This window comes from Danio aesculapii, chromosome 25, assembly GCF_903798145.1.
Source record: "Danio aesculapii chromosome 25, fDanAes4.1, whole genome shotgun sequence".
Taxonomy (NCBI): domain Eukaryota; kingdom Metazoa; phylum Chordata; class Actinopteri; order Cypriniformes; family Danionidae; genus Danio; species Danio aesculapii.
In genome coordinates this window covers 18,948,803-18,961,165 of record NC_079459.1, presented here as the reverse complement: position 1 = coordinate 18,961,165, position 12,363 = coordinate 18,948,803, and the positions used below count along the sequence as shown (strand labels likewise).

Below are 12,363 nucleotides of genomic sequence, written 5' to 3'. Positions count from 1 at the left end.
CAGAAATTGTGTTGATTCAGCCTATTTTAAATAAGTAATTTGAACAAGGAGCAAAAATAATGTTTTAGTCTACGTTTCTTTTTGTTTGCATTAACTGACACATTTTTAGGATATGTACAGTTGATGTCAGAATCATTATCTCCCCCCCCCCCCCTTAATTTTTTTCTTGTTTAAATATTTCCCAAATGATGTTTAACAGACCAAGGAAATTTTCACAGTATGTCTGATAATATTTTTTCTTCTGGAGAAAGTCTTATTTGTTTTATTTGGGCTAGAATAAAAGCAGTTTTTAATAAAAATAAAAAATAAGGTCAAATTATTAGCCGCTTTAAGCTATATTTGTTTTTGATAGTCTACAGAACAAACCACCTTTATACAATAACTTGCCTAATAACCCTAACCTGCCTACACTCTCAGAAATAAAGGTACGAGAGCTGTCACTGGGGCAGTACTTTTTCAAAAGGTACATATTTGTGTCCAAAGGGTCCATAATGGTACCTCAAAGATACTTTTTAGGTATATTTGGGTACAAATATGTATCTTTGAAACAGGTACTGCCCCAGTGACAGCTCCTGTACCTTTATTTCTGAGAGTGTGATTATCCTAATTAACCTAGTTAAGCTTTTAAATGTCACTTTAAGCTGTATAGAGGTGTCTTGATAAATATCTAGTCAAATATTATTTACTGTCATCATGACAAAGATAAAAGAAATCAGTTATTAGAGATGAGTTATTAAAACTATTATGATTAGAAATGTGCTGAAACAATCTTTTCTCCGTTAAACTATGGAGAGAAATTAGAAGTTGGGGGGAAATAAATGTGTGTATATATGTGTAAATAAATTCATAATGATGTGGGATTCCTAAAATGCACTGTTAATTATATTAACATTAAACATTTTTTAAAAAATCTGTTCACGTTGAAAACTTTTCACTGTGTTGTAGAGAACTACATGTGATTATCTTATCAAATATAATGGAGGTCTAAAAGCAGTAATACTTATGGGAATTTCACTGCAGTTTAGAAGATTTTCTTTTTCTACATATTTAAAAGATGAATTAATCATGTGACAGAAAGCTGTTTTTCAGAATCATTTTTGCAGTTTTCAGTGTCACGTGATCCCACTGAAATCTTTACAATATAATGATCTGCTGCTCAATAACTACACTGAAAAATATCTGTTATTTACGGTTGTAAATATTTATTATACATATTTATATTCTAAATATTTATAAATTCAGCTTTACAGTTTATCAAAGTGACTTTTATTGACGTTTTAGTAGTTTGAAATAATATAATGTGTAAAAACTAATATATACAGAAACAAGTCTGTAAAATAACAGAAAATGTGCTGGCAGTTTAATACAAGGTTTTTGTAGCATAATATACAACACCAACCCAGATTATTTATCACTTTAAACTAGATGTTAATAAAAGTTACTTTTCCAACCTTTCAAGGTTAAAAAATGTTGTAAGAAAGATCAAGGTCTCATAATGCAGTTCAAAAGCATAAATAAATGAAGAGAAATAATAAATAAAACATTATTATTGTTTTTACGGAAATTGTGATCATGTCTTCAGCATTATTTAATTCATGTAATAAGCAAATTAACAATTTATTTTCAATAAAAATTTAGTTTTTGAACGTTAAAAATGACATTTATTATCATACAAAAGTTGAACTGTTCACAAGTGATACATTATATACACACACAAACACACAGAGAAATGATTTTATGTTCATAGAAAGTGTCTAATGAAAACATTTGTGATATAATTATTCAGTGAAACAACAAACCTTTTTAATATGTATTTACAGTATATACACATATACAGTGATCATACCTCTTGGTGAAAGTGGTTAAAAATGCTGGTTCAAAGGATGCTAAAATAGTATACAGATTTCAATTGACAGTTAATTCATATTTTGGATATATAATAAATGGCAAGAATAAGTAGAATTTCCTAAGTAAAATATTTAATATTTACACATTCACTTGATGTAATGAATGAAATGAGCGGGAGTTACATTTTTAATATTCATTAACTTTTAATATTTCAACATTTTCTAATCGTTGCAAATAAATATTACGAAAATATTAATAGAAAAGAATCAACTTGGTCGGCATAGACAGGAACGCTCACAAAAACATCATATCCATCTATTATAAAATTGAAAATATAGACAAAATGTAGTTAAAATATAACAAAATAAGAGAAAACTTTATAGAAAAAAAAGATTTTTTGCTGCTTGTGCAAAAATACACAATGGACACTTATTTTCTTTTGTCTTTAGTCCACTTGAACTTAATTGTTTTGTGTTGAGAATATATAAAGGGTTTATAAGCCATTCTTTTTGCAGAATAGTGGCCAGGTCACTATGTGATGCTGGTGGAGGAAAATGTTTCCTGACTGGCACCCCAAAGTGGCTCAATAATGTTTGGATCTGGTGACTGTGCAGGCCAGGGCATCATGATGGCGCACGATGGTAGCACGTTTGCCTCACAGCAAGAATGTTGCTGGCTCGAGCCTTGGCTGGGTCAGTTGGCATTTCTGTGCATGTTCTCCCAGTGATCACGTGGGTTTCCTCCGGGTTTCCCCCACAGTCCAAAGACATGTGGTATAGGTGAACTGGGTAAGCTAAATTGTCCGTAGTGAATGAGTGTGTTTCCCATGTGATGGGTTGCAGCTGGAAGAGCATCCGCTGCATAACACATATGCTGGATAAGTTGGTGGTTCATTCCGCTGTGGCAACCCCAGATTAATAAAGGGACTAAGCCGAAAAGAAAATGAATGAATGACTGTGCAGGCCATTGGAGATGTTCAACTTTATTTTCATGTTCACCAAACTACTCTGTTACCAGTCTTGCTGTGTGTATTGGTGCATTATCATCCTGATAAATGACACCACCTTCAGGATACAATGTTTGATCCATACATGAGGGAATTGTGTTTTGTAACTTGGATAATGGATTTGTAGTTTCCATCATGCTTTTCATGGGATTGAATTTAGTGATTTTGGAAATAACAGCAATCAGAGGTGTTTAAATTTGGGGGAAATCTTGCTAAGTGAGGCCAGCAGGGGGCGCTCAAACTGCAGTCAGTGTGAGTCATAACGCCCCAGTTAAGTGAAGGGGACACTATACTGTCAGTGAGCAACATCTTTCGGATGAGACATTAAAACGAGGTCCTAACTCTCTGTGGTCATTAAAAATCCCATGGCACTTCTTGTAATATGAGTAGGGGTGTAACCCCGGTGTCCTGGCCATATACCCTCCCTCAATTAACCATCATGGCCTCCCAATCATCCCCATCCACTGAATTGGCTTTATCACTGTCTCTCCACTCCACCAATAGCTGGTGTGCTGTGAGTGCACTGGTGCCGTTGTCCTGAGGCTGCCGTCATATCATTAAAGTGGATGCTGCATACCCCCCCCCCCCATGATTGTGAAGCGCTTTGGGTGTATGGTCATACACAACAAATACAGTATATAAATACACATTACATTACATTATTAGTTTGAAGATTAAGAAGATTTTTGAGTACGTTTTTGAGGTTACCACCTTGCAGAAGCGTAGCACTCATGCTTTGGTTCTTGGCATTTTTATCAACAGCGTTAATATTGCTCTTCACTCAGAGAGCCATAACTGTGCTGATACTAACTTTGAGATCAGTAGGCATTTAAAAAGTAAAATTGCTCTTTGGTTCTATTTACAGTTTCAATTTTAATTTTTTTTTATCTTAGTGAATTAGCACATATCAAGTCATTGTAAATGTGTATCTTAATTAAATTAAGTTACGCCAAACTAATAAGATTCAGTATTCCTTTCGAAAAAAAAATTGACATTACTTGACTAATTTTTAAAAACATAGACTCAAAATGAAAGACGATCAATTAACTTTATTTAGGAGTGTCGAGTTAATCGAACTTAGTGTACGATAGTAAAATTTACTTGAATTTCACTCGTGGAAATTATTATGAAGATTTGATCAAGTAAATCTTAAAAGATTTGTTTGTGATCCTTAAAAATCAATGTCCTAAAACTATCCTTGTTCTACATGACTGAAACTTTTTTGGCTATTTAAATTATTGTTGATTATTAAAAAGTAAAAAATTAATGATAGATTTATTTATTCTTTATTTTTTTATTTATTTGACTTAAGAATACATAACCCTACTGCCTTCAGACTTTTAACAGCACTCGTGTAATTTAAAAATAATTGAGATAACCAATTAAATTAAAGTAGGCAGGGTTTACAACAAGCTGTAAATTCTGTAATATATACAATATAATACACTTTACTTTAATACTATATACTATAGTATTTACAATAAATTGCTATAGTTTTGTTTTTTATCTGAGCACCCAGTTTCCATGGTTACTATATATACAGGGATTGGACGATGAAACTGAAACGCCTGGTTTTAGACCACAATAATATAATAGTATGGTTCAGGGCCTCCTTTTGCTGCCAGTACAACATCAGTTCATCTTGGGAATGACAGATACAAATCCTGCACTGTGGCCAGAGGGATTTTGATACATTCTTCATGCAGAATAGTGGCCAGGTCACTACACGATGCTGTTAGAGGAAAACATTTACTGACGCGCTCCTCCAATTCACCCCAAAGTGGCTCAATAATATTTAATTCTGGTGACTGTTCAGGCCATGGGAGATGGTACACTTGACTTTCATGTTCATCAAACCACTCGGTTACCAGTCTTGTTTATTTACCCACTGGAGCTCCAGATGAACAGTTTTGGTGGAAACAGGAGAGTATATATATATATATATATATATATATATATATATATATATATATATATATATATATATATATATATATATATACATACACATACAGAAGGCACCTTGATTACAGGACTGTCTTGTAATAGTTTTTTGACTCCAATGCTAGTCAATTTGATGCTGTTTTGACAACAAAATAGCCGTTTGACATCAAAACATCTGTGTTTTTTCCATTTTATGGTGTTTTTTTATGTTATCACGTCAAGGTGCCTGCTTAGTAGTATATGGCGTTTTATGTTCTATGTTTTCAGCAAAAGCTAAGGATAGTAAATGTTAGTTAAAGTATTGTTTAACATGAACTTAGAACGAACAATATTTTTACAGCATGTATTAATAATAGTTCAACATTTACTTAATACATTATTAATATCTAAAGTGCTTGTAAACATTAGTTAATGCATTGTGAGTTAACAAGAAATAACAGTGAATGACTTATTTTTATCAACAAACATTAACAAAGATGTATAAACACTACATTGTTCATTGTTTGATCATGTCAGTAAATACATCACAGGATCACTCCACTTATTTAGAAATAGGCTAATCTTACAAGTCACCAAGAGTTAAACAGTTGAGTTTTACTGTTTTTTTAATCTATTCAGCTGATCTCCAGAGCTGACGGGAGCACCTTTAGCTTAGCTTAGCATAAATAATTGAATCAGATTGGACCATTAGCATTTCACTCAAAAATATCAAAAAAGAATTTTTCTATTTAAAGCTTGACTCTTTTATAGTTACGTTGTGTAGTAAAATTGACAGAAAATCAAAAGTCGCTATTTTGAACCCTGATTTGGCTAGGAACTATACTCTCATTTTAGCGTAATAATCAAGGAAATTAGCTAGGTAACAGCAAAACAGTGAGATGCTAATGGTCTAATCTGATTCAATGATTTATGCTAAGCTAATTTCTCAATAGCGTGGCGATAGCGTCGCTACATTCTAAATCAAATAGCTTTTCAGTAGCGAAGCTATTTTATTAGTCAAGTAGCGCAGTAGCGTCCACACAAGCTACATTTCCCAATTGCAGATCAATAAGTGACGGCACCGACATTCACAGAGCTGTGTGGGCCGGTGTCTAGCCGATGAAAGTAAATACTGTACATATGATGGCGGGAATGACGATTTCTTCTTCTTCCTGTTTTACAGTGGTCGACAACAAACTTTTTGGTGTGTTACTGGCACCTCTCGCTGTGTTCAGTAACGTCACCAACCAATTAGGCTAACATGAGAAATTTGCTTGATGGAAACATGACTGAGGGATATGTGTTATATATAAAGTGCATCCGGAAAGTATTCATAGTGCTTCAGTTTTTCCACATTTTTTTGTTACATTCTTATTCCAAAATGGATTAAATTCATTTATTTCCTCAAAATTCTACACACAATATCCCATAATGACAATGTGAAGATTTTTAGAAATTGTTGAAATTTATTACAAATAAAAACCTGAAAAATCACATGTACATGAGTATTCACAGCCTTTGCCGTGAAGTGCTAAATTGAGCTCAGGTACTGTTTCCACTGATCATTCTTGAGATGTTTCATAAGCTTAATTGTAGTTCACCTGTGGTCAATTCAGTTGATTGGACGCGATTTGAAAAGGCATACACCTGTCTATATACTGTAAGGTCCCAGAGTTGACAGTGCATGTCAAAGCACAAACCAAGCATGAAGACAAAGGATTTGTCTGTAGACCTCAGAGACAGGATTGTCTTGAGGCACTCTCAGACCATAAGAAACAAAACTCTCTGGTCTGATGAGACTAAACTTTTTAGAGTGAATGCCAGGCGTTACATTTGGCGAAAATCAGGCACCGCTCATCACCAAGCTAATACCATTCCCTACAGTGAAGCAGTAGGAACTGGGAGACTAGTCAGGATAGAGGGAAAGATGAATGCAGCACTGTACAGAGACATCCTGAATGAAAACCTGCTTCAGAGTGCTCTTGACCTCAGACTGGGGCGACGGTTCATCTTTCACCAAGACAATGGCCTGAAGCACATCGCCAAAATATCAATGTAGTGGCTTCACAACTATTTGGTGAATGTCCTTGAGTGGCCCAGCCAGAGCTTAGAACTAAATCCTATTGAGCATCTCTGGAGAGATCTGAAAATGGCTTTACACCGTCGTTTCCCATCCAACCTGATAGAACTTGAGAGGTAGTGCAAAGAGGAATGGGCCAAAATTCCCAAAGACACTTGTGCCACGCTTGTGGCATCATATTCAAAAAGACTTGAGGCTGTAATTGCTGCCAAAGGTGCATCAACAAAGTATTGAGCAAAGGCTGTGAATGCATGTGTGAAAGGCATGTGATTTTTCAGGTTTTTTATTTTTAATAAATTTGCAACCATTTCAAAAAATCTGTCTTCACATTGTCATTATGGGGTATTGTGTGTATAATTTTGAGGAAATACATGAATTTAATCCATTTTGGAATAAGGCTGTAACATAAAAAAATGTGGAAAAAGTGAAGCACTATTAATACTTTCCAGATGTATGTATGTATGTATGTATGTATATATATATATAAATAAATAAATATATATATATATATATATATATATATATATATATATATATATATATATATATATATATATATATATATATGTATGTACATGTACATGTACATGTAGTAAAGGCTAAAGTATACTGTGGTAATTACTATTAGTTCATGATAGTTACTAATGATACTACTATGTAGTGTACTTCTTTAATGAAGAGTTGTAAATATATATACAATATAATGATCATTCCTAAATATTTCCCTTTACGTAAATTACTATAATATTTTAAATGTGTTACACCTGCTTTTTTTGTTTTTGCTGTTATATACTATCATTTGTTTCTGTTTAGTACAGCATATTATCTGCAGTAAATAATTGAACTAAACAATTATGCCTCATGTTTGATTGACAGTTTTATTGATCACTAAGATATGATTGACTTGGATTTAAATTGCTTCAATTTAAAAAATAAAATTGCAAAAAGAGCTTAGAAATATTTTTTTATTGCAATAGAAATAGCTTAGCTCACTACATTTTTCAAGTAGCTTGCCCAACACTCGCTAAAAGTGCTTCCACCAGACCCGGAGATCAGCTGAATGAATGAAAAAATGGTAAAACTCAACTGTTTACCTCTAGTGGACTTATAAAATCAGTTTATTTTAAAAAAGTGTCTCCTTAACCAATATTAAGTAATGAAACCTTAGTGTAAAGTGTGCCCATATATTTTTTTACAATACAAAGAAATAAGCACCTCTCCACTGCTTCTTGAGTAAGCCTCGTCCTTTTATTTGTGCTGTTGAAACATCACTTGAATGTTTCAACAGTTTGAACTTGAAGCCTCCAGACTCTGCATATTCTCAATCCAACTATTTTTAGTAAGCAACTCTTTTGCCAACTCTACTGTTTTCTGGTGGCGTGAATATTCCTGTACTTGCACATCAGCAGCTGTTTGAAGGTGTTCTTAAAGGTGACATTGCACAGTGCATAGCAGGCCGGGTTAACCGTGCTGTTTATATAGCAGAGCCAGTAGCCAAAGATCCACACTGTGTTTGGGATACAGTCCGAGCAGAAAGTGTTGATGAGCACCATCACATTGTAAGGGGTCCACGTGGTTGCGAATGCCACCAAAATGGCCATAATGGTTCTTGTCACTTTCTTTTCTCTGGACGAGGAACTCTTTCTCTTTTGAGAATGGGGAATGCTAATCTTCTGCGAAACCAGACTCAATCTTTCCTTGCCGTTTGTCATGCCCTGACCTTCACTGTTGACCTTATATGTGTTTTGCAGGTCTTTCTGGGAGGCCGTTTTGAAGCATGTGAATCTGACCCAACTTTCTGTGGCCAGTGAAGCTGATTGGTTCTGGCGGGCTCTGATGTCACCGTTGGTGCTTATGGATACGGCCTCGTCATCCCGCTGATTTGATGATGCAAGCACACTTCCAGATATAGAGTCATTCTCACTGTCCCGCTCTTCTCCTGCAGGTGGGGACAATGATATTTTTAGTCAAATATACAGGTGAAGTCAGAATTATTAACCCCCCTGTTTATTTTTTCCCCAATTTCTGCTTAATGGAGAGAAGATTTTTTTTAACACATTTCTGAACATAATAGTTTTAATAACTCATTTCTAATAACTGATTTATTTGATCTTTGCCATGATGACAGTAAATAATATTTGACTAGATATTTTTTCAAGACACTTCTATACAGCTTAAAGTGACATTTAAAGGCTTAACTAGGTTAATTAGGCAGGTTAGGGTAATTAGGCAAGTTATTGTATAACGATTCTGTAGACTATCAAAAAAAAAAAAGCTTAAAGGGGCTAATAATATTGACCTTAAAATATTTTTTTTAAAATAATAATAATAATAATAAAAACTGCTTTTATTCTAGCCCAAATAAATTTTTGATTATGCGTAATATGCAATTTTAATGGATCTTTATACACTTTTTTTTTAAATTAAGGTTTAGTATCTTTATGGCATTTTTATGTTTTCATTTTGTCTAAAATGTTGCTATTTAAATGACATTTTAAAACAAAAAAGTTTCAAAATTAAACCTAAAATATGTTTTGTGGGTTTTTAAATGCTTTTTAAGTCATATTTAAATTATTTTTATCAAATTATCATAAACATTTTCAATAGTAATTTAACTTTTAACATTTTTTATCATCTGAAAAGAATGTATAACAGCAGTGCAAAAAAAGTATTCTACTTTGTGTCTATTAATTTGTCATTTGACAACCTCTGAACTCTGCCCAAATGAAAAAATACTATAGTAATTTATAGTGAATACTGTGTTGTTTTTTAATCACACTATAGTAAAGTTCATTCATTCATTCACTTTCATTCATTCATTCATTCATTTTCTTTTCGGCTTAGTCCCTTTATTAATCAGGGGTCGCCACAGCAGAATGAACCGCCAACTTATTTAGCATATGTTTTACACAATGGATGCCCTTCCAGCTGCAACCCATCACTAGGAAACACCCATACACTCTCATTCACACACACATACACTACCGCCAATTTAGCTTACCCAATTGACCTATAGCGCATGTCTTTGGACTTGTGGTGGAAGCCGAAGCACCCGGAGGAAACCCACACGAACACGGGGCGAACATGCAAACTTCACACAGAAATGCCAAATGACCCTGCCGAGGCTCAAACCACTGACCTTTTTGCTGTGAGAAGATCATGCTACCTACTGCGCCGACATGTCGCCCCACCATAGTAAAGTATTTGAATTAATTTGTTTTGCCAATTCTATAGGTGTTATGGTAACACAACAACTATAGTAATATAAAGAAATTACCCAATCCTGTAGTTTCTACAACTATAAGGTATATTATACTACAATACACCACAGTTTACTATAGTAAAAACAAAAGCATACTACAGTATTAATTGCACTTTATCAGTTCCCTATAGTTAATACTATAGTATGCTAGAGCATTCATTATCAAAACGTTGCATATATGCAGTATAATACACTTTACACACTATAGTATTTACTATAATTTACTATAGTATTTTTCACATGTGTATATTGAAAAGAGCATTGTGAATTTTCTAACAAAATATCTTGCACTTTGTTCTCCAAAAGTCACACTAAATAAATAGTTCTCGCTGCTGCCTGTAGCACAGTGATGTCATGTATACACTACGTCACACGCATTGAAGTGCGCAGTGACGTTCTGCATGGCTGTGTCCAAAATGCAGACTTCCATGCTATAAATAACAGGCTTTTCTAACGATCGTGTAGTAAATTCAAATGTAGTACATACTTGAGTAGTGTCCATTACTTAAGTCTGTTAATCTACTCCAGAGCTGAAGGTGGCGATAATGCACCAAAACACTGGATGCCAACCATCGTAAAACTACAACAACTATAACAAGATGTCAATGGAGTAGTGGACTATGCAACCTTAGACATCTATTGTAATCTCTATTGTTGTAACCCACATGCTTACTGTGATGGTTGGGTTTAGGGTTGGGCTAGGTGTAGACAATAATAACACACATTGTAATATAAATTTAATAAATAAAACAAATAATTCTTGTTTCAAGCGAAAACTATTTGTGTATTCACGTTGACACAATGAATGTAACTGTTACATGGATTCATTCATGAAATCAAAATACAACAGGACAGTCGCTATGCATGCGTGCTAACACATACTTGACTTCGACATACATGATGTCGACATACGTTTCGTCACCATGTTACAGGCTGCAGCGAGGGGTGTCACAGGCTTGGCGCAATGACTAATATTTCATCTTGAACTGCTACTATTATCACACACTTGCCTGTTGTGGCATCTGAAGCACTCTGCTTACGTGAAACCATTTCCTCTCCGCCTTGAATTGACTTCCTGTCCACATCTCTCTCAGTCGTGGGTCCAACCTGACCCCCATCATTACTGGCTCTAGACACTCTCCGGTTGTCTCTGCGTCTGACGCGGCTGCGACTTGCTTTTGAGATCTGCCAGTAGAGGATGGTCATGGTGACCACTGGCAAGTAAAAAGCGGCGATAGCAGTGCCAAAGGTGACCACGGCGTTGGAGAAAAACTGGATATAGCACTCGCCCTCAGGAACCGTCCTGCTGCCGGTGATGAACTGCCAGAATAGGATAGCTGGAGCCCAGAGAACAAATGACAGGATCCAAGCAGCGGCGATCATCATTCCCGCCATCTTGTGGGTCCGTTTGACTGGGTAACTGAGAGGTTTGGTGACGCAAAAATAGCGGTCAAAGCTGATGATGAGAAGGTTCATAACTGAGGCATTGCTCACCACATAGTCCAGAGCCAACCAGAGGTCACACACCAAAGCTCCTAAAGGCCAATGACCGGTCACTATGTACACGGTGTAGAGATTCATGGAGAAAACGCCAATGAACAGGTCGGCGCACGCAAGGCTGAACAGGAAGTAGTTGTTGACCGTCTGGAGGTTCCTGTTGACCTTGATGGAGAGCATGACCAGCACGTTGCCAATGATTGTGATCAGGCTTAAGATGCTCAGTCCGAGAACGATGAGAACAAACTCCACTGGTTTGAACGGACCATCTTGGAAGAAGTTGGTCTTGTTAGCGTCGCTGGAGCTTGGAAAAAGAGTTAAGTTGAAGGTCTCCATCTTTCCTTACCACAGAACATCAGAACCTAGAGGATAGAAAATAATATTATTAGCTACTTTCAGATTTGTGAAAGTAAGGACTCAGCTAAAATTACAAGGGCCAAACATAGTCTATATCTGGGCCAGGTCAATAACCCATAACTGGGCAAGATATGTTGGTCTGTGACGACTGCAATGAATTTGATAAACCCATGAAGAATTTCGCTTTATGGACACACTTTTATCTTGAAGCGACCCGATTGGTAGAATTTTGTTTTTACTCAAAAATAATTTAAATGCATTTTAAAAGTGCATCAAGATAGGCTACACTTATGTAGCCCACATATAATATTTTAACATCTGGGCCAAATACTACATTTGATATCTGGCCCAAGTCTTATGTGCCGCCTTAAAGACGATACCACCTCTGCC

The 12,363-nt window shown here is 35.3% G+C and overlaps 1 protein-coding gene across 1 annotated transcript; it reads right to left on the bottom strand.

The window, feature by feature from the left end:
* Positions 1-8,174: 8,174 nt before the first annotated feature.
* chrm2b (cholinergic receptor, muscarinic 2b) lies at positions 8,175-11,967 on the bottom strand. The gene is made up of 3 exons (XM_056451969.1): positions 11,122-11,967; positions 9,990-9,996; positions 8,175-8,796 (listed from the first exon to the last, which is right to left on the bottom strand). Exons 1-3 carry the CDS (start codon positions 11,950-11,952, stop codon positions 8,219-8,221), a joined length of 1,416 nt encoding a protein of 471 aa, XP_056307944.1. The 5' UTR covers positions 11,953-11,967; the 3' UTR covers positions 8,175-8,218.
* Between the last annotated feature and the right edge of the window lie 396 nt (positions 11,968-12,363).

Coding starts and splice junctions, on each gene's coding strand:
- chrm2b (XM_056451969.1), bottom strand. CDS start 11,952: ATGGAGACCTTCAACTTAACTCTTTTTCCAAGCTCCAGCGACGCTAAC.